This window comes from Ornithorhynchus anatinus, chromosome 3, assembly GCF_004115215.2.
Source record: "Ornithorhynchus anatinus isolate Pmale09 chromosome 3, mOrnAna1.pri.v4, whole genome shotgun sequence".
Classification (NCBI taxonomy): Eukaryota; Metazoa; Chordata; class Mammalia; order Monotremata; family Ornithorhynchidae; genus Ornithorhynchus; species Ornithorhynchus anatinus.
In genome coordinates, this window is record NC_041730.1 from 103724238 (window position 1) to 103748651 (window position 24414).

At 45.9% G+C, this 24414-nt stretch overlaps 1 protein-coding gene across 1 annotated transcript in view; it reads left to right on the forward strand.

Moving 5' to 3' along the window:
- The first annotated feature begins 3617 nt into the window (after positions 1-3617).
- Positions 3618-24414, forward strand: part of IPMK (inositol polyphosphate multikinase) — a 57845-nt gene continuing 37048 nt past the window's right edge. The window contains exons 1-2 of the mRNA XM_029059881.1: positions 3618-3831; positions 23654-23739. Of these exons, the coding sequence (XP_028915714.1) occupies positions 3618-3831; positions 23654-23739 (300 nt within the window). The remainder of the gene's footprint in view (positions 3832-23653; positions 23740-24414) is intronic.

Sequence of the window (24414 nt, forward strand, 5' to 3'; positions counted from 1 at the left end):
CACGTGGGAAGGGAGGGGGGGAGCAGCGGCGAGCGCCACCGCGCATGCGCCCCTGGAATCGCCCGGCCTCTTCGGGCTCGGGCGGCGGCGTCGCCAGCGCCACCGCGCATGCGCCTCTGGAACCGACCGGCCTCTTCGGGCTCGGGCGGCGGCGTCGCCAGCGCCACCGCGCATGCGCCCCTGGAACCAAAGCGCCGCTCCGGGCTCGGGCGGCGGCTGGAGGGGATGAGCCGGACCCGAACCCCGCGGCCGAGGCACGAATAATGATTATAATAATAATAATGTTGGTATTTGTTAAGCGCTTACTGTGTGCAGAGCACTGTTCTAAGCGCTGAGGGAGATACAAGGTAATCCGGTTGTCCCACGTGAGGCTCACAGTTAATTCCCATTTTACAGATGAGGGAACTGAGGCAGAGAAGTGAAGTAATACTGTTGGTATTTGTTAAGCGCTTACTCTGTGCGGATCACTGTTCTAAGCATTGGGGTAGATACAGGGTCATCAGGTTGTGCCACGTGAGGCTCACAGTTAATCCCCATTTGACAGATGAGGGAACTGAGGCACAGTGAAGTGACTTGCCCACAGTCACACAGCTGACAAGTGGCAGAGCCGGGAGTCGAAACCCTGACCTCTGACTCTGAAGCCCAGGCTCTTTCCACTGAGCCACGTGTGACTTGCCCACAGTCACACAGCTGACAAGTGGCGGAGCCGGGATTCGAAACCATGACCTCTGACCCCCAATGTTGGTATTTATGCGCTTACTATGTGCAGAGCACTGTTCTAAGCGCTGGGGGAGATACAGGGTGATCAGGTTGTCCCACGTGAGGCTCACAGTCTTCATCCCCATTTTACAGATGAGGGACCTGAGGCCCAGAAAAGTGATTTGCCCGAGGTCACAGAGCTGACAAGTGGAGCCACTGGGGGAGGGAATAATAATAATAATAAATGATTATGATATTTATTAAGCACTTACTATGTGCAGAGCACTGTTCTAAGCACTGGGGGAGATACAGGGTCATCAGGTTGTCCTGCATGAGGCTCACAGTCTTAATCCCCACTTTACAGATGAGGTAACTAAGGCACAGAGAAATAAAGTGACTGGCCCCCAGTCACCCAGCTGACAAGTAGCAGAGAGGGGATTTGAACCCATGACCTCTGACTCGCAATAATAATGTTGGTAATTGTGAGGTGCTTACTATGTGCCGAGTACTGTTCTAAGCACTAGGGTAGATACAGGGTAATCAGGTTGTCCCATGTGAGGGTCACAGTTAATCCCCATTTTACAGATGAGGAAACTGAGGCCCAGAAAAGTGAAGTGACTGGCCCACAGTCACCCAGCTGACAAGTAGCAGAGCATGGATTCGAACCCATGACCTATGACTTGCAATAATAATGTTGGTATTTGTGAAGTGCTTACTATGTGCCGAGCACTGTTCTAAGCACTAGGGTAGATACAGGGTAATCAGGTTGTCCCACATGAGGCTCACAGTCTTCATCCCCATTATACAGATGAGGTCACTGAGGCATAGAGAAGTAAAGTGACTGGCCCCCAGTCATCTAGCTGACAAGTAGGAGAGCAGGGATTTGAACCCATGACCTCTGACAGTAATAATGATGGTATTTGTTAAGCGCTTGCTATATGCAGAGCACTGTTCTAAGCGCTGGGGGAGATGCAGGGTCATCAGGTTGTCCCACGTGAGGCTCACAGTTAATCCCCATTTTCCAGATGAGGAAACTGAGGCCCAGAGAAGTGAAGTGACTGGCCCACAGTCACCCAGCTGACAGGTGGCTGAGGTGGAATTTGAACCCATGACCCTGGACTCGCAAGCCCAGCCTCTTTCCACCGAGCCACGCTGCTTCAACAAATACCATCATTACAGCGTGGCTCAGGGGAAAGAGCCCGGGTTTAGGAGTCCGAGGTGATGGGTTCTAATCCCGGCTCCGCCGCTTGTCAGCCGGGTGACTTTGGGCAAGTCACTTAGCCTCTCTGGGCCTCAGTTCCCTTCTCTCTAAAATGTGAGTGAAGACTGGGAGCCTCACGTGGGATAACCTGATGACCCTGCGTCTCCCCCAGCGCTTAGAGCAGTGCTTGGCACATTAGAGAAGCAGCGTGGCTCAGTGGAAAGAGCACGGGCTTTAGAGTCAGAGATCATGGGTTCGAATCCCGGCTCTGCCCCTTGTCAGCTGTGTGACTTTGGGCAAGTCACTTCACTTCTCTGTGCCTCAGTTACCTCATCTGTAAAATGGGGATTAAGACTGTGAGCCCCATGTGGGACAACCTGATTTCCTTGTGCCTACCCCAGCGCTTACAACAGTGCTCTGCACATAGAAGGCGTGTAAAAAATACCAACATTATTATTATGATTATTATTCTCTGTGCCTCAGTGACCTCATCTGGAAAATGGAGAGGAAGCCTGGGAGCCCCATGTGGGACCACCTGATGACCCTGTATCTCCCCCAGCGCTTAGAACAGTGCTCTGCACATGGTAAGCGCTTCACCAATCCCCACATTATTATTCTCTGTGCCTCAGTGCCCTCATCTGGAAAATGGAGATGAAGCCTGGGAGCCCCACGTGGGACAACCTGTGTCTCCCCCAGTGCTCACCCCGGCTCCCCCGATTAGACTGTGAGCCCGTCAGTGAGCAAGGATTGTCTCTATCTGTTGCCGACTCCTTCATTCCTAGCGCTTAGTACAGTGCTCTGCACATAGTAAGCACTCAATAAATACTATCGAATGCTCTGCCCATAGCAAGCGCTTAACAAATCCCCACAATATTATTCTCTGTGCCTCAGTGACCTCATCTGGAAAATGGGGATGAAGACCGGGAGCCCCACGTGGGACCACCTGATGACCCTGTATCTCCCCCAGCGCTTAGAACAGTGCTCCGCACATGCTAAGCGCTTCACAAAATCCCCACATTATTGTCCTCTGGGCCTCAGTGCCCTCATCTGGAAAATGGAGAGGAAGACCGGGAGCCGCAAGTGGGACAACCTGTTTCCCCCGGCGCTTAGAACAGTGCTCGGCACGTAGTAAAGCGCTTCACAGATCCCCACATTATTATCATTACTATTCTATATTAAAAAATAAAACGCTTTAAGCCCCCCCCCCCCCGCCATGCCCCGCTGAAGCGGGAGAATAAGATGGCATCGCCCCGCCCCCCCGGAGGCCTTCTCTTGGTGGAGTCCGCCGCGCGCGACTGCGCATGCTCAGTAGCGCGTGCAGGCCTCCTGCGCGCGGCGGGCGGCGCGACCGACAGACCGACCGACCGACCGACGGACCGACCGACGGAGGGCGGGGAAAAGGAGGGAGGGAGGTGGGGCCGCCGCCGCCGCCGCCACAAGTATCGCGGGGCCGGTGTTGCGGCGGCGGCGGCGGCTTCTCCTCCTCCTCCTTCTTCTTCTCCGCCTGCTCAGCTCCCAGTGGTCAGGCGATCGGCGAGGCGGGCGGTTGGCGTGGCCGCGCTCCTTGCAGGAGGCATCGTCGTGGTGGTGGTGGTGGTGGTGGTCGTCATGGCCCCCCTGTCCGGGCCTCCGGCGGCCCCTCCGGGCGGTCGTCCCGGGCCTCTTCGCGGCTGAGCCGGGGACCCCGCGTCGTCTCGCCGTCCCGGGGCGGCCGGTCATGGCCACGGAGCCGCCGCCGCCGCGCCCGCTGCCGCCCCCCGAGGGCCGCTCCCCGCCAGGGGGCGCCGCCGCCCCCGCCCCGCCCCCCGCCAACCGCCGCCCCAAGCCCCACGGCGCCCCCGCCTGGACGGGCGACAAACACCGCTTCCTCAACGGCTGCCTGCCCCTCCCCCACCAGGTGGCCGGGCACATGTACGGCAAGGACAAAGTCGGTGAGTGGCCCCTCCCCGTCGTCGTCGTCGTGCTCGCCCACCCCCCCCCATAGTAATAATAAGCACGTGGGGATTTGCACTGTTCTAAGCGCTGGGGGAGATACAGGGTCATCAGGTGGTCCCACGTGGGGCTCCCGGTCTTCCTCTCCATTTTCCAGATGAGGTCATTGAGGCACAGAGGACAATAATGTGGGGATTGGTGAAGCGCTTACTATGTGCGGAACACTGTTCTAAGCGCTGGGGGAGATACAGGGTCATCAGGTGGTCCCACGTGAGGCTCACAGTCTTCACCCCCATTTGACAGATGAGGTCACTGAGGCACAGAGAACAATAATGTGGGGATTGGTGAAGCGCTTACTAAGTGCAGAGCACTGTTCTAAGCGCTGGGGGAGATGCAGGGTCATCAGGTGGTCCCACATGAGGTTCACAGTCTTCACCCCCATTTGACAGATGGAACTGAGGCACAGAGAAGTGAAGTGACTTGCCCACAGTCACACAGCTGACAGGTGGTGGATCCGGGATCCGAACCCGTGATCTCAGACTCCCGGGCCCCTGCTCTTTCCACTGAGCCACGCTGCTTCTCTAATAATGGCATTTCTTAAGCGCTCACTCTGTGCCAAGCGCTGGGGGAGACACAGGTTGTCCCATGTGGGGCTCCCAGGCTTCACCCCCTTTTCCAGATTAGGTCACTGAGGTACAGAGAATAATAATGTTGGGATTTGTTAAGTGCTTCCGATGTGCTGAGCACTGGGGGAGATAGAGGGTCATCAGGTTGCCCTACATGGGGCTCACAGTCTTCATCCCCATTTTCCAGATGAGGGAACTGAGGCCCAGAGAAGTGAAGTGGCCTACCCACAGTCGCCCAGCTGACAAGGGGCAGAGCTGGGAATCGAACCCATGACCTCTGACTCCCAAGCCCGGGCTCTTTCCACAGAGGGGAGTGACTTGCCCAAAGTCACCCAGCTGACAAGTGACAGAGTCGGCATTGGAACCCATAACCTTGGACATCCTAGCCCCAGCTCTTTCCACTGAGCCAGGCTGCTTCTGACCCTCCCTTCCCCCGGCTCCCCTCTTGCAAAAGTGCTCATAAATACGATTGAATGCATTCATTCATTCCATGATATTTATTGAGCACCTGCAAGGTGCAGAGCACTATACGGAACGCTTGGAAAGAGGCCGGGCTTGGGAGTCGGAGGTCATGGGTTCGAATCCCTGCTTTGCCACTTGTCAGCTGGGTGACTGTGGGCAAGTCACTTCATTTCTCTGGGCCTCGGTTACCTCATTTGGAAAGCGGGGATTAAGACTGAGCCTCATGTGGGACAATCTGATTACCCTATATCTACCCCAGCGCTTAAAACAGTGTTCTGCACATAGTAAGGGCTTAAAAAATACCAACATTATTATTATTGCAATTGGGCAACAGAGATCATCCCTGCCCAACGATGGACTCACAGTCTAGATGGGAAAAATTACAGTATGTGTTAAGCATTTGCTATGTGCCAGGCAGTGTTCTAATAATAATAATGTTGGCATTTGTTTAGTGCTTACTATGTGCAGAACACTATTCTAAGCGCTGGGTAGATACAAGATAGGTTGCCCCATGTGGGGCTCACCGTCTTCATCCCCCATTTTCCAGTTGAGGTCACTGAGGCCCGGAGAAGTGAAGCGACTTGCCCAAGGTCACACCGCAGACAAGTGGATTAGAACCCATGACCTTCTGACTCCCAGGCCCGGGCTCTGTCCACTAGGCCATGCTGCTTCTCGACTGAAACCTGGGGACCGACGTGGCCCGGCCCGGGGACCTCCTCGTTCCCTGGCCCTGCTCTCCTTTCTCTCGGCCCCCGAGGGGACAGGTGGGGGGTTCGGGGGAGTAGGAGGAAACCTCCCTCTCCCATGAGAATTGGGAGCTTGCCTATGTGGGCGACCGATTTTACACGGGGAGAGCCAGAGACAAGGAGGGCACTGGCCTGCTAGGGTTCTAGCCGTGCCCCATGGCACATTCCAAGCGCTTAGCGCAGTGCTGTGCACATAGCAGGCGCTCAGTAAATACCATTGAATGAATAGTGGGGGCTGTACAGCTCTGCTCTGCAGCTGCAGAGCCCCAGCGAGCAAAGCAACCATTCACTACTGCCCTTTCTCCCCTCCGCCCCCCAAAAACTCGGGTTAGGGGATGGTTACCCAGCCCTTTTTCTGGGTTAAAAAAAGGAAGGGAAGTTCACTCTCTTCTTTTCCCTCCCCTTTTGCTTTCCAAGGTTAACTTACTGTATCCTGCCTTTCTTCTAAACAGGGAGGCTTAAAGTCACATTCGAACCGCTCCTTGCCAGAGTCAGAATAAGCGGAACGGCATTGCCCGTGAGCTAGATATTTAAGCGTGTGGGGCTGGAGGGTGTAAAAAACCGCTCGTTTTTACTCCATCCCTCTGCAGAGCACCGCTGTTTTGTTTACTGTACTTATTACTCTTGAGTGCTTAGAAGTTAAAAAAAAAAAACAACAACACACAACCACCACTTAAATTGGAATAAGATGAGGGGTGGGCACATCTTATGAGATGATGATGATGTGGTTGCATCTTTTAGGCAACTAAGTTGCTGGTATTAACAAGCAACTTCTGTAGACTAGGAACTTGATCCACGAGCTTTACAGAACTGACATTATGAGCGCAGCTTAACGTAGTCACCGCCTTTGGATCTTGTCGTTGGTCACAAATTGCGACTGTGCTCCTGGCTGGGGCGAGGAAGAATGAGTGCAGTTTTCAAGGAACTTTTGGAGCCTCTGTTTCTATATACAGATATGTAATGAACACTCGGAGATGTCGACTGCTTGGTTTTTAACCACAGTTACATGAGAACTAGTGTAGACTACCACAAGACATGGTTGCCATCGTGGTTTATATAAAAAGAAACTTGTATCTGTGTTCATAAGAGTAGACTTGATACAAATCTTTTCTCTTTGATTTTTAACATTCTTTTTTAATAAAATATTGTAACTGTGTGTGATTTATACCTTCACTGGTGACTTAAAAATCCGCAGAACTGGTGGCCTCCATAATGTGTAGATTTCCTGTTGTGTTGTCCTCAGATCCTTGTGTGTGTTTTAGTTATGAAATTTTGTCACCGAAGGTTTCCTTATTGAATCTACTCTAACGAACTCCTCTCCTTGGGCTCTAATATAGTATTCTATAAACTCGTAATATTTTTCATTGTCACAGTATTTCTGAAATCTATCGCTTTTGTGACTAAAGCTTGTATTTATGACCTCATGTAACTAAAGGTACAGATATTATCCCAGCTGGATTATTGTGTCAGCCTTCTCTCTGATCTCCCTTCCTCCTGTCTCTCCCTGCTCCAGACTATTCTTCATTCCGCTGCCCGGATCATATTCCTACAGAAACAGTCTGGGCATGTCACTCCCTTCCTTAAAAAACCTCCAGTGGTTGCCTATCAACCTCCGCATGAAACAACTCCTCACTTTGGGCTTCAAGGCTCTCCATCCCCTTGCCCCCTCCTACCTCACCTCCTTTCTCTCTTTCTGCTGCCCACCCCGTACACTCCACTCCTCTGCCGCTCACCTCCTCACTGTCCCCCGTTTATGCCTATCCTGCCGTCGACCTCTGGCCCACAACCTACCGCTGTCCTGGAATGCCCTGCCCTTCCCTCCTCACCTCCGACAAACTAATTGTCTTCCCCTCTTCAAAGGCCTACTTAGAGCTCACTTCCTCCAAGAGGCCTTTCAGACTGAGCTTCTCCTTTTCCCTCTGCTCCCTCTCTGCTCCCCCTCCGTCCCCTCCCCCTTCCCCCTTGTCCTCCCCTCAGCTAAGCCCCCTTTCCCTCTGCTCCTCCCCTCTCTCTTCCCCTCCCCTCAGCACTGTGCTCATTTGTAAATATTTTTATTACCCTATTTATTTTCTTAATGAAGTGTACATCCCCTTGATTCTATTTATCGTGATTATGTTGTCTTGTTTTTGTCTGTCTCTCTCCCCCGATTAGACTGTGAGCCCGTCATTGGGCAGGGGTGGTCTCTATCTGTTGCCGAATTGTACCTTCCAAGCTCTTAGGACAATGCTCTGCACATAGTAAGCGCTCAATAAATACTACTGAATGAATGAATATTAGAGTCTGAGGTGACTTGAATTTTGAGCCGATGAAGGAAACTGAGTCTACAACAAAATCTCCTACATTAGATACTGAATTGTTCAAATAACTGAAAAAAATCAGCTATACCAGTACTGCATCTTCTTTGTATAGGTTCTCTCCCCTGTAGCCTTCTATTCTCAGCAGGGGTAAGCTGAAACTAATCCTACATTCTTGAGTTGGGCAGTACAGAGGAGGGAGGTAAAGTGTGGGTTCTACTACTAATGAATTAGTAGTACTTCATGAGCATCTACTTTGTGCAGAGCACTGTACTAAGTGCTAGGGAGCGTAGAATAGTTGACATGATTCTTGCACTTAAGGATCTTTCAATCTAGTGTCGAAGCATGGGATCCTGCCCGCCCCCCCCCATATTTTGACTTCCTGTGATAAGAAATGAAATGCGTGTATCCTGAGTAACTGAATTTTCAGGTGTGACAGATTTGGTTCTGATCTGTCTGAACATCTTGGAGTTTGAGATTAAGGTTCCATTCACTGCACTTTATGGGAGAAATCTGCCTTGCTGATTCTGTTACAAATTAAATTTTCTCTTAAGCACAGAACTTGGTCCCTTTGGTCTTTAGGAGTGAGTTTGGTCTCTGGTAATTTAATGTTTCAAGCACTAAAATTAAGGGGTAAAGTCCTGTTGGAAACCTGAATGTCAAAGATTAGCTGGGTACTAAATGGGTCAAAAAATTTATTTTCAGTCCCAGCATTCTTGAAAGGTTAATATAGTTTGAAGGCAATTATTGTTGTATTCATTCCCCAGAATAATTTTTTTCCTTTCCTTGACATTATTGTTGTTCTCTCAGACTCTTGTTTTAATTGACCAGTATTTGTTTTAAGTGGTCATTGTTGTAAGAGTTGAATGTTGTAACAGGACTTAGTTTGTAAATTGGCTTGGAGACGGAGAGGCCATTCAAAAATAGAAGAAAACAATATTTTGCTCTCTCTGGGAATAAGCTAAACTAGGTCTGTAGGTGCGTTATCGTGGGGCGTGGCATTATTTACCTATGTAATAGCACAGACTTCATAGCTCTGGTTCATAGGTGACTTGAAGTAAATGGTTCTCTTTATGGGCCCACTATGAGATTTTGACCTGGGCATTTTTTTTAAGAGTACACTCCGAGTAGAAAGTTCACTATTTCAACTTGGAAACATTCAATTCTTCTATAAGCAGGGGATGTCTTCCTGAATAATCGCACCTTTATGAAATAATAATAATAATGTTGGTATTTGTTAAGCGCTTTGCCACATTAGAGTACTTACTCCTGTACCGCTGCCTGCTTAATTGTCTCTTCCAACACTGCTTTGCACAGTATCCAGATGGATGGGCTTTGTGGGATTTCTACATTGCCTAGTTCCTCAGCAGCCTTTTATGCAAAGCTTTTGTCATAGAAGAACTGACTTTGTTTTTCCAGAATTAGACTTTAAAGCCAGTAGGGCTGCTCACTAGGGTAGCCATGCTAGATTGTAAAATCCTTGAGCAAGAGTAGGGCCAGGGATTGTGTCCACTTACTCAAGAGGTCAGCACAGTGCTCTGCACAGAGTAAACCCTCAATCAGTAGCATCGATCGTTTCTGGAATGAAGCCAGGAGCAGTGGGCCCTACATCTTAGATGGCCTTGTCCTCCCTGGCACCCAGAATGCTGCAAGGCGGCAGGGACATTAGGAGCCGGAACATGCGTCCCTGAGCCTCAGTTGATAGCTGCCTCCCCAACAGATCTCACTAAGCTGTGGCATTACTCTGGGGGCCCTTCTCTGGATTAGGACCCAGTCCTTTAGGAATTGTGAGGCTGTCTTCAGGCCAGATTAGGAGGCAGTAACTAGTTGCCAAGAAATTTAAGGACTTTGATCAGCTCTTCCCTTCAAAGAAGCTCACAGCTGCTTTATTCTTAATGACTTAGTCCAAAGGCAGCCCTTACACTCGAAAGAGTTGGTTTCTGAAAATCCTGTCTCTGGATAGCTTTGTAAATTGGAACCAATTTTCCGATAGGAACAATGTTAGAAATAGGATATTCGTTCGAGACTCAAGCCCAAAGTCCCCACTCTACCCAAACTACCAAGAATTGTGCTTGTCATTAATGTCAGAAGAGTGATATAGTATTTATGTACTTCAAGGCAGGGAATGTGTTTACCAACTCTGTTGTATTGTACTCTCCCAAGCACTTAGAGCAGTGCTGTGCACACACACAGTAAGCACTCAGGAAATACGGCTGATTGACGGGGCCGAGCACTATGGTAAGCGCTGTGGCAAATCTGCAATGATTAAATGGTTGCAGTCCCTGACCACCTTGGTTGGTAGAGAAAGTGTCTTGCCCTGTTTTTGCAGTGGAGGAAAGTGATATGCTGAAGGCAGAGCTGCGATTAGAACACGGGTCTTTTAATTCCAAATACTCATGCTCTTTCCAGGGTGACTATTCCCTCCCTAGGTAAGTCACCCTAACAGAAAAATCTCATGAAAAGTTAAAAGTACAGCACACAAGAATCTGCTTGTGTTTGGTACCCCCACCTACAACTAACCCAAAAAAGCACTTTAAATAGTCATGTAGTTTACATTGAAGTGACCAGCAACTCTTTTAATTCTCTGCTGCTGCTGAAAATTGCCAAACTTCCTCTCGTACTTGCATATCCCTTGAAGTAGTGTGGCCTTAGTGGAAAAAGCACAGAAATAGGAGCCTGGGGATCCAAGTTCTTGTCCTGGCTCTGCCACTCTCTTGCTGTGTGACCTTGGACAAGTCACTGCTTCAGCTTCCTTATTTGTCAAATGGGGTTCAGATATCCACCCTCCCTCTTAGGCTGTGACTTCCTCATGGATTAAGGATTGTGTTTGATCTGCCAATCTCATATCTACCCCAGCGCTAAATGCAGTGCTTGGTGTTTAATAAGTGCTTAACAAAATTCCACCCTATTATTATTAGTTTTATCCCATGAGGCAAGTAACGGGTTGAACACTGTTGAGCGAAACTGAGTTTTGTGAAATCTCTTCAGTCCTAGCCCAGTGGTAATAGAAGGAGAAATGGGGGAAAAAGCCAGAAAAGCCCAGGAAGGTCATGAGGAGAGCAACTCAAAACAGAAACTTCTTACCATCTACTTTAAAACACTATCAACTCGCCCCCTCCTACCTTGTTGACTTCCAACCTGCACACTTCCCTCCTCTAATCTTAAACTTCCCACTGTACCTCAGTCTCATCTGTCTCTCCATTGACCTCTTACTCGTGTCCTCCCTTTGGCCTAGAACTCCCTTCTTCGTATCAGACAGATCTTCACTCCCTCCACCTTCATAGCCTTACTAAAATAACTTCTCCAAAACACCTTCCCAGATTAAGCCATCTTTTCCCCGACTCCCTTTCCCTTCTGCATCACCCTTCGGTACGTACCCTTTAAATACTTGATATTTGCCTCTCCCTCAGCCAACAGCACTTATGTATATATCCGTAATAAATATTAATGACCGTCTCCCCCTCTTGAGTGTGAGTTCCTTGTGGACAGGAATCATGGCTACCAACTCTGTTGTATTGTACTCTCCCAAGTCTTTAGTACAGTGCTCTGCACATAGTAAGGGCTCAATAAATACCATTGATTTGAGAGAAAGGAGGGTCTAAAACCATTTGGAGCTTGCTGTGGGCATGATTTGGTGGTCTCACTACTCAATTTTGGGTTGGGGCTGAGGTTGCCACAGATGGGGGGTTGGGAGTGGAGACTCTGGATTGGACTGAAGTAGTTTGCAAGACTGCACAAGGTCCAGAAGAGGGCTGAGATGCTACTCCTCTAGCAGCTTTTGTGTGCTGGGCCGTGGCATTCAGGATTTCCTGAATGATCTAGAGGAACCCATGGCAACAACATTCTCCTCTTCCCCCCACGCTTTAGCTATCTCCTCCATGGTTTCAAAGCCCAAGGGTTGGGACTGAACCAAGGGGAGCCTTAGGAGGCCCTCTAGACACACTTCTTCCAGACATCAGATCATTTCCTCTCTCTGGCCCTCTGCTGCAGGGAGTCCCCTAGACCTATTCCAAACCCTTGGGAGGGAAACTTGGTAACTGACTGAACTTGCCCCTCTACTGACCACAGTAATGCAACCACTACAACTCTCTCCCCTTCTTCCTGCTCGGCAGTGCAGCTACAAAGCTGGGGAGGGAGATCTAGTCACAGGGCCTAGTCTCTTACCTCATACCTCAGAATAATAGAAAGTGCTGAAATATCACAATTATTATTATTATTATTATTTTGAGGTATGAGATAAGAGACTAGGCCCTGTGCCAGGCACTGTTTTAATCGCTGCGGTGGATACAAGCAGATTGGGTTGGACGCAGTTCCTCTCCCACGTGGGGCTCACACTCTTAATCCCCATTTTACAGGTGAGGTAACTCTGGCACAGAGAAGCTAAGTGATTTGCCCAAGGTCACACAGCAGACAAGTGTCAGAGCTAGGATTAGAACCCAGGTCCTTCTGATTCCTAGGGCCGAGCTCTTTCCACTAGGCCATGCTACTTCTGCTTCTTAAAACCCTGACCCTCACAAGAGCTGAAATAGTAATTATACCTTTTAAGTCCCTTTTTCCTTGGGGTGAGGGAGGTAGGAAGGGCAGAGAGGCTTAATAGTATTTATTGACCACCTATTATGGCCAAAGCTTGGTGGAGTGTAATAGAATTAGTATTCATGGATTGTGTTTGATCTTAATCTACCCCACTGCCTAATTTAGTGCTTGGCACATAAGTGCTTAACAAATACCAACCACATTATTATTCTAATCTCTGCCTTCAAGGACTTTAAAATCTATTTATGGGGGGGAGGTATACAATATATATTATAGGAGAAAGTAGAGTATATAAGATATGTACAAAAGTGCTGTGGCAGATTGTGAGTATTAAGTGCATAGGGAATTAGAAATTGGGACATGTGATTTCAGAAGGGATTTTAAGATGGGGAAAGCAGTAGACTATCAGATATTGGAGGGAGGGACTTTTAGGTAGGGGAGGACGTAAGTAAGAGGTTGGTGAAGGGAGAGACAAGACAGAAGCACAGTGAGTAGGTTGATTAGAAAAGAATGAAGTGCGCGAGACAGAATGTAGTGGAGAAGAAAGTGGATAAGTAGGTGAGATGTTTAGCATGCCTTAATGGAAAGGGCATGGGCCTGGAAGTCAGAGGACCTGGGTTCTAATCCCGACTCCACCAAGTATATGCTGCATGACCTCAGACAAGTCACTTTGTGATTCACTTCCCACATCTTCAAGTGGGGACTCAATATCTGTTGTCCCTCATATTTAGACTGTGAGCCCCATGAGGGACAGGGATTGTGTCTGACCTGCTTAACTTGTATCTACCCCGGTGCGTGGCACATAGTAAGCTCTTAAATATTGTAGTTATTGTTATGTCTACTAGTTCTTGTGTACTCTCCCAAGCACTTAATGTAGCACTGTGCACAATAAATACCATTGATTTAATTGACTGTGGAAGATTGAGTGTCTTAAAGCCAGTAGTCAGGAGTTTCTGCTTGATCTGAAGAGGAACATGAAACCATTTTAGGAGTAAGGAAAAATGTACAAAATGTTAAAAAAAAAAAAAATACCTGGGAAGCAGAACCGAGTATGGACTGAAGCAAAGAGAGGCAAGACGAGTAAGGAGACTGATTCAAGCGAGGATGCAAGTAGTCAAGAGAGGTTATTCCAAGTGCCTGACCCAGCGTGGTGGCCATTTGAAGAGGGGGAAGGAAGGATCCAGGAGATGCCATGGATGGAAGATGACAGGGATTTAGCTGAATATGGAGATTGAAAGAGAGGGAATACATAAGAGTAACTCCAAGGTTACAGGCTTGGGACAGAGAGGTAGATTTTGTTGACTGTGATGGGAAGGTTAGGTGGAGGAGAGGAATGGTGAGGGAAGAATGGAGAATTCATGTGTTGATGGGATATCGATATAAAGATGACCTGAAGACAGGAGGAAGTGCAAGATTGCAGAGAAGAAAAAAGGACAAGGCTTTTGAGGTAGATTTGGGAGTTATCCCCATAGTAGTAACATAACGAGTGGATGATCACTCCAGAGTTAATGTAAATTGAGAAGAAAAAAGGAACTCAGTTCTGATACCCACAGTTGGAGTGTGAGAGGAAGAAGTGGTGAAAGAGACTGTGAAGTAATGACCAGAGAGGTAAGAAGAACTGCCAGATAAACTAAGGTTAAACTCTATTTACTAGAGAGGGGCAATGGTCTACACTGTGAAAAGCAGCTGAGATGAAGAAAATTAAAACAGCATCAAATCTGTTGGATTTGGTGGGAGAGGAGAAGGTTGATGGTGTCAAAGAAGGACAGAAAGGAAGGAGAAAGTTCAGGGCAGTTGCAGGAGAGGATTGGGACCCAGAGAAGGACAAAGATAGATTCTAGGAAGACAAGATAGAGGAAGACAGAGTAAAGTTGAGTGGTAGTGAGAAGGAAAGAATCCGTAAGAGGTCCATGAGATGACCGAAGCAAGCAAAAAGAGTTGAGGACTGTAGGGAAGAGAGAGGAGAGTGGCAGAGTGAAAAGACAGGAGGAGTAATAGATTTTTTTTTTAACCTGAGAGGTTGAATATCTTGGATACTAAGTTTAAGTAATAAAAATGTATTTTGTCATCTTATTCCTTTCATCCTTTTATTCAAATTGCATAGTCTTCCTATTTGATAGCTCTTCAATATTGGCATCATGTTCTTCATTGTAACTTCCTATATGAGAGAGTTCAACAGAAAGGAACAGTGTTAGTAAATATTGATCAATCATATTTGTATGCTCACTGCATGGAGAGCACTGAACTAAGCACTTGGGAAAGTACAATATAGCTGACTTGGTTAGACATGTTCCCTGGCCACGATGAGCTTACCATTGATAATGCTTTAATTTTTAAAATTGTATTTGAGTTTTCTATATGTCAAGCACTGTTCTAAGCACTGGGGTAGATATAAGTTCATCAGACAGGATATATTCGTGGTCCCGCATGGGACTCACAGTCCAAGTAGGAAGGATTGAATCCCCATTTTACAGTTGAGTAAAAGGGCACAGAGAATTTAAGTGATTTGCCCAAGGTCACACAGCAGGCAAGTGGTGGAGCCAGAATTAAAACCCAGGTCTTCTGCCTCCCAGTCCCTTGCTTTATCCACTAAGCCACACAGCTTCTCTTTCCAATTTACTAACTATATTCACTCTGCATTTGTTTAGGTGAGCATTGGTTTTTGCCATGCAGAATCACATAACTGTTGCCCAAAATTGTTAGCTCTCTCATTCACCCCACCCATCTAATCCGTCACCAACACCTGCCAGTCTCACCTTTACAGTATCGCCTAGATCCACCCTTTTCTCTCCATCCAAATGGTGATCGTGTTGGTACAGGCTCTCATATCCCGACTGGATTATTGTGTCAACCTCCTTTTGGATCTCCCTTCCTCTTGCCTTTCCCCACTCCAGTCTATTCTTCATTCTGCTGCCAATCATCTTCCTACAGAAACGCTCTGGACATGTCACTCCCCTCCTCAAAAACCTCCAGTGTTTGCCTATCAACCTTCGCATGAAACAAAAGCTCCTCACTCTTGTCTTCAAAGCTCTCCATCCCCTTGCCCCTTCCTACCTCACCTCCCTTCTCTCTTTCTCCTGCCCGCTCCGCTCCTGTGCCGCCCACCTCCTCACTGTCCCCCGTTCAGGCCTAACCCGCCGTCGACCCCTGGCCCACGTCCTACCACTGTCCTGGAATGCCCTCCCTTCTCACGTTTACCAAACTAGCTTTCTTCCCCTCTTCAAAGCCTGACTGAGAGCTCACCTCCTTCAGGAGGCCTTCTCAGATTGAGTCCCCCCTTTCCTTCTGCTCCCCCTCTGCCTCCCACCCTCTGCTCCTCCCCACTCCCCTCAGCACTGTGCTTATTTTGTATATATTCTTTATTACCCTATTTATTTTCCTAATGAGGTGTACATCCCGTTGATTCTATTTATCTTGATGATGTTGTCTGGTTTTTGTTTTGTTCTGTTATACTTTGCTGTCTGTCTCCTCCGTTTAGACTGCGAGCCCGTCATTAGGCAGGGATTGTCTTTATCTGTTGCCGAATTGTACATTCCAAGCACTTAGTACAGTGCTCTGCACATAGTAAGTACTTAATAAATACTATTGAAAATAAAGATGATTAATAATCATGTTCAGCCTCTGTTTTTCAGATAAACTGTCAATAATTAAAATATTCATCTTTTTCTTTATAGAAATGCTTATTTTAAAATGCAACTTATTAACTTAGATCTGGCTGTCAAATTCATTTTTTTAGTAAGCCAAATGCAAGGAGTAGATATTCTCTGCATTAATTATGGTACTTGCTGAGTGTTTAGTATGTACCAACCACTGTTCTCAGTACTGGGTTTGATAAAAGTTAATCAGATTGGACACAGTCCGGTCTCGCATGGGGCTCACATTCTAAGATAGAGAAGGATTTAATCCCCATTTTACAGATGAGGTAACTGAAGCCCTGAGAAGTTAAGAGACTTTCACAGGGTCAAACAGCAGTCATGAAGCAGAGCCGGGATTTGAATCCAGGTCCTGACTCCCAAGCCCGTGCTGTTTCCACTAGGCCATACTACATTAGAATCTGTCGTTTGTAGGCATTAGTCTAATTTCTTTTTTTCTTTACCACCATTGTTTTTAACATTTCCGTATCAAAAATTTGTTTTAAGAGTATACTGTTTTGTCAGAATGACTGTTTTCACAGCATGTTTTGGCTAGAGAGTGAGAGAATTAGGGAAAAGCACTTATGACAGTCCAGTCCTGTAGTGTTGGAAGAAATTTGGATTTGGACACAGTAACTACTACGTGTGGGGCTCTGTAAGAACACAGCTTCTACATTTATAGAACTAATTCTATCTCAAATTGAGATCTATGTTTACTGAATTCTTCATTGAGATAATTGTCTTGACACATCTAGCTCTGATCTTTTTTATGACAATATGTGTAATATGATTTCTTTTTCCCTCTAGGATATAGTTTTTTTTTATTTTGGTGAGAAAAGGGGCTTGGACTTATATTACAAACCAGCTATGGAGGCATTAGGCTAGGTTTTCAAAACCAGTAGAAAATGTAAAAATTTTGTGTATATTACTAATACTCTGTTTTTTCACACTACCTTTTTAAAGAATTGTTATAGAAGCAGTTGGTGATGCATTGGCACGTAATTGTTTTTGTCCAAGCCTTTGAAAGAGCGATTACTGATATTCATTCCTATCATGCTTTTTTAGCGTGCTTTGTTGAAAGAGAAAGGGAAATAGATTATCAGTACTCTTTGTTCCATTTCTGTCTTGCCTCATGAAGTCTGTGCCAGTGACTGGTGAATTTCTGAAAGGTTTCTTTGCCTCACCTGCCATTTCAAAGTTGAGTGGCATCACTTTTAAAGGATAGCTTGACTTCTGTGAGGAATGCACAGAATTCTTTAACCCAGACGTACTTTACATGTACTCTTACCCCTCATTTGGTTGCACCATTTGTCCACTGTAACTGTTGTGAGTTATTTCCTGCTCTGCTGACCGCGTGCCTTTTAGGGGCTGGAGGGAGCAGTCAGTTCTTGTACTTTTGGAAAGGAAGTGGGGAGAGGTGAGAATAGCAGGGTGAATAATAATGTGACCTGGGCAGATGTATTAGGGTGAGGAAATGTGAGCCCAAGGGACTAGGAAGTATAATGGTAACTTATCGGGGTAGGAGTAGAATGTCAGTGACAAGCCAGGTGCTTTTTTGAAGGCAGCTTCCTAGACTAATATTAGGGACTTAATGCCCCCCCCCGGCTATTGCAGGGACTTGACGTTAGTATACCTTGATAGTTTGCCGCTATCATCCCATGACTCCTAGGTTTAGTCCCTTTCAAAGGTACAGGAAGCATTCCCGGTTGATCAGACGGGAATGCCGAATACCTAGCTCCTTCCCATGATTTTGAGCCTCTCCAGTTAATTGATCAATGGTATTTACTGAATGCTTACTGCGTGCAGAACACTGTTCTAAACTCTTGGGAGAGTACAAGAGAAGAGAGTTGGTCGACACAATCCTGCTTACAAGGAGCTTACAGTCTATCCTGGGAGACAGGTACTAAAGTACATTACAGATAGGAGAAATAGGGTACAAGGAGAGCAACACACACCACTCAGGCACTCTCTTGGGTATAGAACAGATAGCAGTATTCAGCATTTACTTGATTTAAGTATTTCAACAGCAAGTTCAATGGAATCTTAAACCAGATCTGTTCCTATCCTAAATCTAAATTCAGCAGTTCCCAACTCCCTCAGTCACTGCTGTACTAACCTTAATAGCTCCCTGGGGATCATGCCATTCACAAATCTTCCCTTAGCTTCTGCCCAAACAAGATGGTACCTGCCTTATGTTTCAAAAGTCTTGCAGTGGTCTGCTGGTCTTGCTTCTGGGCTCTAGTTCTCTTCCAAAATGGGTTGTGCTCCAGTTGGTTTTATCAGATGAGTGATTGTCAGGTTGTGTGAAACAGCTCTTCCTCTAGGAGAGGTCCTGAGGAATGAGCAAAGTGCCCATTCTGGAAGTTTTTGAAAATGTCAGGCAATTTCCACCTATTTAATGTGAGGGGCTAACTTGACTTGGACTATCACACAACTTCAAGCCCATGTCTTTATCTCCAAGATCTCTGCAATGGGCAATGTCACTCTGTTGGAGAGTGATAAATTTAGTGGATTTGCAGTTTCTGATACCTTTTTGCTTTGAATGACTCATCTATGCTGCTAAAATCAACCAGATTTGTCTGACTAAATGTATTGAAGGGTGTTATTACTTGCTTTTTTGAGAGAGGACTTTGGTGAGTGGCAGTCAGATTAGGCCAGGAAACAGGATGCACAGGTCTACACCTGCCAAATGGCATTGGTCATTTTGATAGTGGGCTGGTTCACATCTCTGTTGTCCTTGGCATATGCACAACTATGTCCCAGCAGCACACAGGGACAATTCCACAACGTATTGCATATGCACTCTTCTTGCCAATCAGATTGGGTCCAACTAGAAGCAGTATGGTCTAGTGGACAGAGCACAGACCTGGGAGTCAGGGAACCTGAGTTCTGATTCCCGCCCTACCACTTGCCTGCCAGGTGACCCTTGTCAAGTCAACTTCTCTGGGCCTCAGTTTCCTCATCTATAAAATGGGAATTCATTTCCTTTCCTCCTTCCCCCTTAGATTTTAATACTTTAATAGCAGTAACAGTGAGGGGGCAGAGGGGATTGACGTGGTGGTGGTAAGCGCTTAACAGAGAGTACTATTATTATTAAACAAAAGAAGTACGGATCTCACTATGAACTCTTTGTGGGCAGGGTACCTCTGCCAACTCTTATATCGTACTCTCCCAAGCACTTAGTGCCGTGCTCGGCACATAGTGAGTGCTAAATAAATACAGTTGACTAATAGATTGCAACCCTTTCCTCCTGGACACAGTTCTGACTCAAATTTGAATGGCAGTAATCGGAGAGCAGGAAGCTGGAGGAGTGTTAGTGCCGCTTCCAGTCAATACAAGAGAGTTGATAGAAACATTCCCTTCCCATAACGAGGTTACAATCTAGATGGGGAGATAGGCATTAGTATAAATAAATTGTAGATGTGTACATAGTTGCTGTAGGGCTGAGGTTGGGGTGAATAAAGGTGCAAGGCCACTCTTCCTCTCATCCCGGTTGGGGTTCATCTGAAATTCTTATTTCCTTTAGAACTTATTAAACTCTTGGTTTTGGTGATATGCAAACTATGGAAATCATTTACTTTAATTTATTTTAATTGATAGTATTGCTATTTGGCGAAGGGTTAAGTTGTTTGAACAATGTCATTTCTGGGTCTTAAGGTTTTGTTTTAGTTTCCCATGCAATTGTCCTTTTCATAGGTGTCAACTTAATGTGGACAGTGGTCATATGTAGCATACGAGATTTCCTTTAGTTCTAGGGAAATTGAGCTTCCTCCTTTATCTTTAGCTGCTGCATCTATTGTATGCTCAGCCTTGAAGAAGGTAATGGTAGAGCCCTCATGGACAAACGTCCTTGGAACTGAGTCCTAGGGAGTGTCCTGGATTCTTTTGAAAGCATAGCTCCAGCAGTCAGTAAATAGAGGAAGCCCCTGCACCAGATTCCAGATCCAATTCAAGGGCAAGATTCCTACTCTTTCACTCTGGAAAATGGAACTGTAAATATTGCCAGAAATTAGAGTGTTATTACTATGGCCCCTTAATCTCTCCCCAGGAAGAGTGTAGGGGGAAGACCCTGTTCTCTGATCTCTGCCAAAACAGGTGCTAACTCGACCATAGTGAAGCCTAATGAATCATGCTTCACTCAGGCCCACCTTCAGAACCTTTGACTCTTGGTCCAGACTGCTGAGAAGAGTACTTTGGGAATGTATTGGGAGCTTGGGCTGGTTTGTTGAGAAACTCAAGCCTGGTTTATGTTGAAAGAGGTAATACCTAAAGGTAATCAGTTGTATTTATTGAGCACTTGCTGTGTGCAAAGCACTGTACTAAATGCTTGGGAAAGTGCAATACAACAATAAACAGACACATTCCCTACCCACAGTGAGCTTACAGTTAGGCAATATGACTAAATAAATAAATTACAGTTAGATATCATGGGGGAAGGTTGGAATTGGGCTAATTTAGGTCTCAGTGGATGATGAGGCAGTGAGAGTAGGAGGCCACAGATAAAGTGCCTGAGGGTCTCTCTCTCCTTTTGCTTCCCAACTCTAGTAGTGTTCTGTTGCTGCCAAACTAGTTGTGGGGCAAGAATATTATTTGGTCTCATGACACTTACAACCCTTCCTCCCCTTCCCTTCCACCTCTTCCGTATCTTCCTTTGATAATTGTTATTTTGAGAGTGGGTAAAAGAGTTAGGTTGAGGAGAGGGAAAGGCCTTTGCCAGTCGTCTTGCTTACAAGTTTATTTGGTCTTAAAGAGTTGTGCAAACTGATGTCTCCATTTTGTATTATCAGTCATCTCTGCCAATAAAATATAGTCTCGCTCTGCATGGGCTGAAATCTCAGAGAAGCAATGTGGCTCAGTGGAAAGAGCACGGGCTTGGGAATCAGAGGTCATGGGTTTGAATTCTGACTCTGCCACTTGTCAGCTGTGTGACTGTGGGCAAGTCACTTAACTTCTCTGTGCCTCAGTTTCCTCATCTGTAAAATGGGGATTAACTCTCCCAAGTGCTTAGTACAGTGCTCTGCACATAGTAAGCACTCAGTAAATAGCATTGATATATAGAAAACCAATCATCTTGCAAATGCATGATACCTATAAAAAGTCACCATAGCAGTCAGGACTGTGAAAAAATGAAAAAGGTCTGATGAGAGACCTGCTGAAATTTAATAGATATTGTATTTAAATGCTTTCTGTGTACGTGCCAAACACTGTGCTAAGTGCTGGGTAGATAGAAACGACCTAGAATAAATTTTATAAGCTTTTCACAAAATGAAACACTGAGTGGCTGCCACAGGGCTCTCAAAGGTAGCATTATCTTCAAGAAGGAAAGTGAAAGGTGAGACTACAGTAAGTATTTAGGTGTATCGCTATTGTCCATTGCCAGAGAGATCAAAGCCAGAGCCCTTCTGGATTGACTCCCGAAGGATAGCGTCGACCACATACCCGAAAGCAGCTGTGATCTTCGCAGATTTGATCTTCGTAGAATTTAATGTACAGGAAAATTACAGGGAGCAGCAGCAGCAATTGACGCCATCAGTGGTTTTGAACTCTGGAAATCAATTAGTAGACTTGGTTTCCCCTTGGATTGGATTATGATTCTGAGAGTGCTTCACAATCTCAGTGCAAGAAGGTGCCTTGACTAAGTCATACCTCATCAAGAGTGGGGTCAAGCAGGGATGTATAGTAGGCCCAGTCCAATTCAGTCTCTCTGCCCACCTTGGGAAATACTGGAGGCAGGCATGAGAAAGTGGTTGTCCTCCTCTGGGGACACTTCTGACATCTTGAAGAATTGTTTGTGTGCTTTTAACCCCGCCCAAGAGGCATACACCACCAAGTCACACAAATGATTGTAAACCACCTGGTTTGAATAAGCCAGGCACCAAAGGCAGACTAAGTCTAAAATAAACTGAAGTAATGTCTTTCCTAAGTAATGCTCCCCACAACCAAAGAGCTTTATTGGCAAAACAAAGCAAAATGGCAATGATGCAGTGGTAATTAAGAATTAAAAAAATAAATCGAGATGTCCAGTATATCCTTTGGGTATTGACAGCGAGGTTATTTGATTTCGGACCCAAACGAAGTCCTACCAAGCTGTGGTGCCATCTCAGATTCTTTGCAGATGTTACATCTGGACCTCCTGGTCACCCCCTCAGTTGCCACTTACTGTCCCTGAGCACTTGCATCAGCATTATTTTCAGCCCCCCACTCAATATCAGATGGCAAGGCCAGATCACAAAAATCCAGGATTAACTGGACTTTATATTTGCATGATATGGGTGGGACTGTGAGGGTCACATTGACCTTCTTAGTCACAAGCCCACCCACAGATGAACTTTACCTTAATGGGGAATGGAATCTTCTTTGAGTTTAAGAGACAGCAGTAGTTAATACATATGATCACGAGCAAATGCAAGGTGAAGATGTTTTCATCGAACCAGGCTTGGTAGGGTCACCTTTCATGCTCACCTTGATGATGCTGCAGTAAGTAGAACATTGGAGAAAAACCTATTTGTTGTTGCCTTTAGAGCTTACAGGTCTGGGTTCTTTGCTTTTTAGATCTGTTGTGATGAGAAATGAATGTCGTGTCATTATGACATTCCCTGTCACTTTAGATAAGATTTTGCTCCGGATTTGACTCTAGGGCTTTTTCAGGCAGGTTCTTCAGCTTGATACCAGGAATAGTTCTAGTGTAAAAGAAGCTGTCAGTCCCATCCCAACCCAGAATTCCCAGGACTGTATTACCTGCCCCGTTTCATACTGGAAGGAGCTGCAAAGGCAACCTTCCCTAAGTAAAATTAACCTGGAAATAAGGAACACACTTGAATTGCTTCACCCTTGCTCTCTAGCCCCAGAAAATGTCTAGATAATTTGCTACTACCATCCCATGATTAGGGAAGCAGTGTGGCTCAGTGGAAAGAGCATGGGCTTGGGGGTCAGAGGTCATGGGTTCTAATCCCGGTTCCGCCACTTGTCAGCTGTGACTTTGGGCAAGTCACTTCATTTCTCTGTGCCTCAGTTACCTCATTTATAAAATGGGGATCAAGAATGTGAGCCCCACGTGGTACAACCTGATCACCTTGTATCCTCCCCCAAGTGCTTAGAACAGTGCTTTGTACTTAGTAAGTGCTTAACAGTTGCCATTATTGTTATTATTAGATAGATTTAAACTCTCAAGAGATACAGGAAGCTTTCTCTGGTAGTGGAAAGGTGGGAAAGGGAGGCAGGGGCTGGCTGGCACCCCTTGTCCTCAACAGCTTGAGAGGAAGAAAACTAACTACCTCCCCTAAGCAGTCGCGTGGTCTCCCCAGAGTTGTGAGTGTACACAGAGAGTGATAACCTGAACATCCCTCTTTATAAAGAAGGTAATCGTCTAAGCTAGAATCTTTGTTTCCCTTAACCAGGAATATATGTTAAACACAGTAATAATCAGGCAATTATTAAAAATGAAATGCTGATTTACCTGCAGACTAACTCTGTCTGATACTGATGAATGCGTGGTTGTATTAAGCTATTACATTTTTTATTTCCTTAGGTATTTTGCAGCATCCGGATGGCACAGTCTTGAAACAGCTGCAGCCGCCACCTAGGGGGCCAAGGGAGCTGGAATTCTATGGCATGGTAAGAAGCCTTGATTAAGATGATATATTTAGCATAGAATGATATTTTTGAGAATATATATGATCATCTTGCAAATCTTCTAGTAATGGTAAGGACTGGGTAAAATAGTAGTTAACAAAAGTAGTCTTTTTGTGCTTGAAGATTAATGGTAATTTGTATTCAACATGTTCTGTGCCCAAATTATGCATTTGACTCACCGATTTTAGAAACCCAAACTTGGCATTACTAGTCTTAGCTATTACTTTTGAGGAAGATGCTTGAAACTAGTTTTTTTTTTCCCCTGAATTTCCATTCTTTTGAAAATGTTAAAGCTGCTAGAATTAGAATATTTGGTCACTTAATTCTGTTTTGGAGTTTTCACCTCTACTAAAATTTTTCTTGAAGTCGTAGCATTGTTTTGTGCATGAGTATTGAATTCGAAGCCCTATTCTAGTCCTTACTGCCCTTAAGATGCCATCTCTAAGCAAATCACTTCATCTGCTTGTTGAAGCAATCTGAATTAAAACATCCTTCAGGTCAGATGACATACTTTTTAAGTAGTTACTCTGTCAGATTTTACATCCTACTTTATCCATAAGAAAGGTCTTATTTTTTTTTTGAGTGACCTCTAGATTATTTTTCTTTAGGATTCATTTTTCAGATTTATTGTTGAAGATACAGGTGCATGGAAAGGGT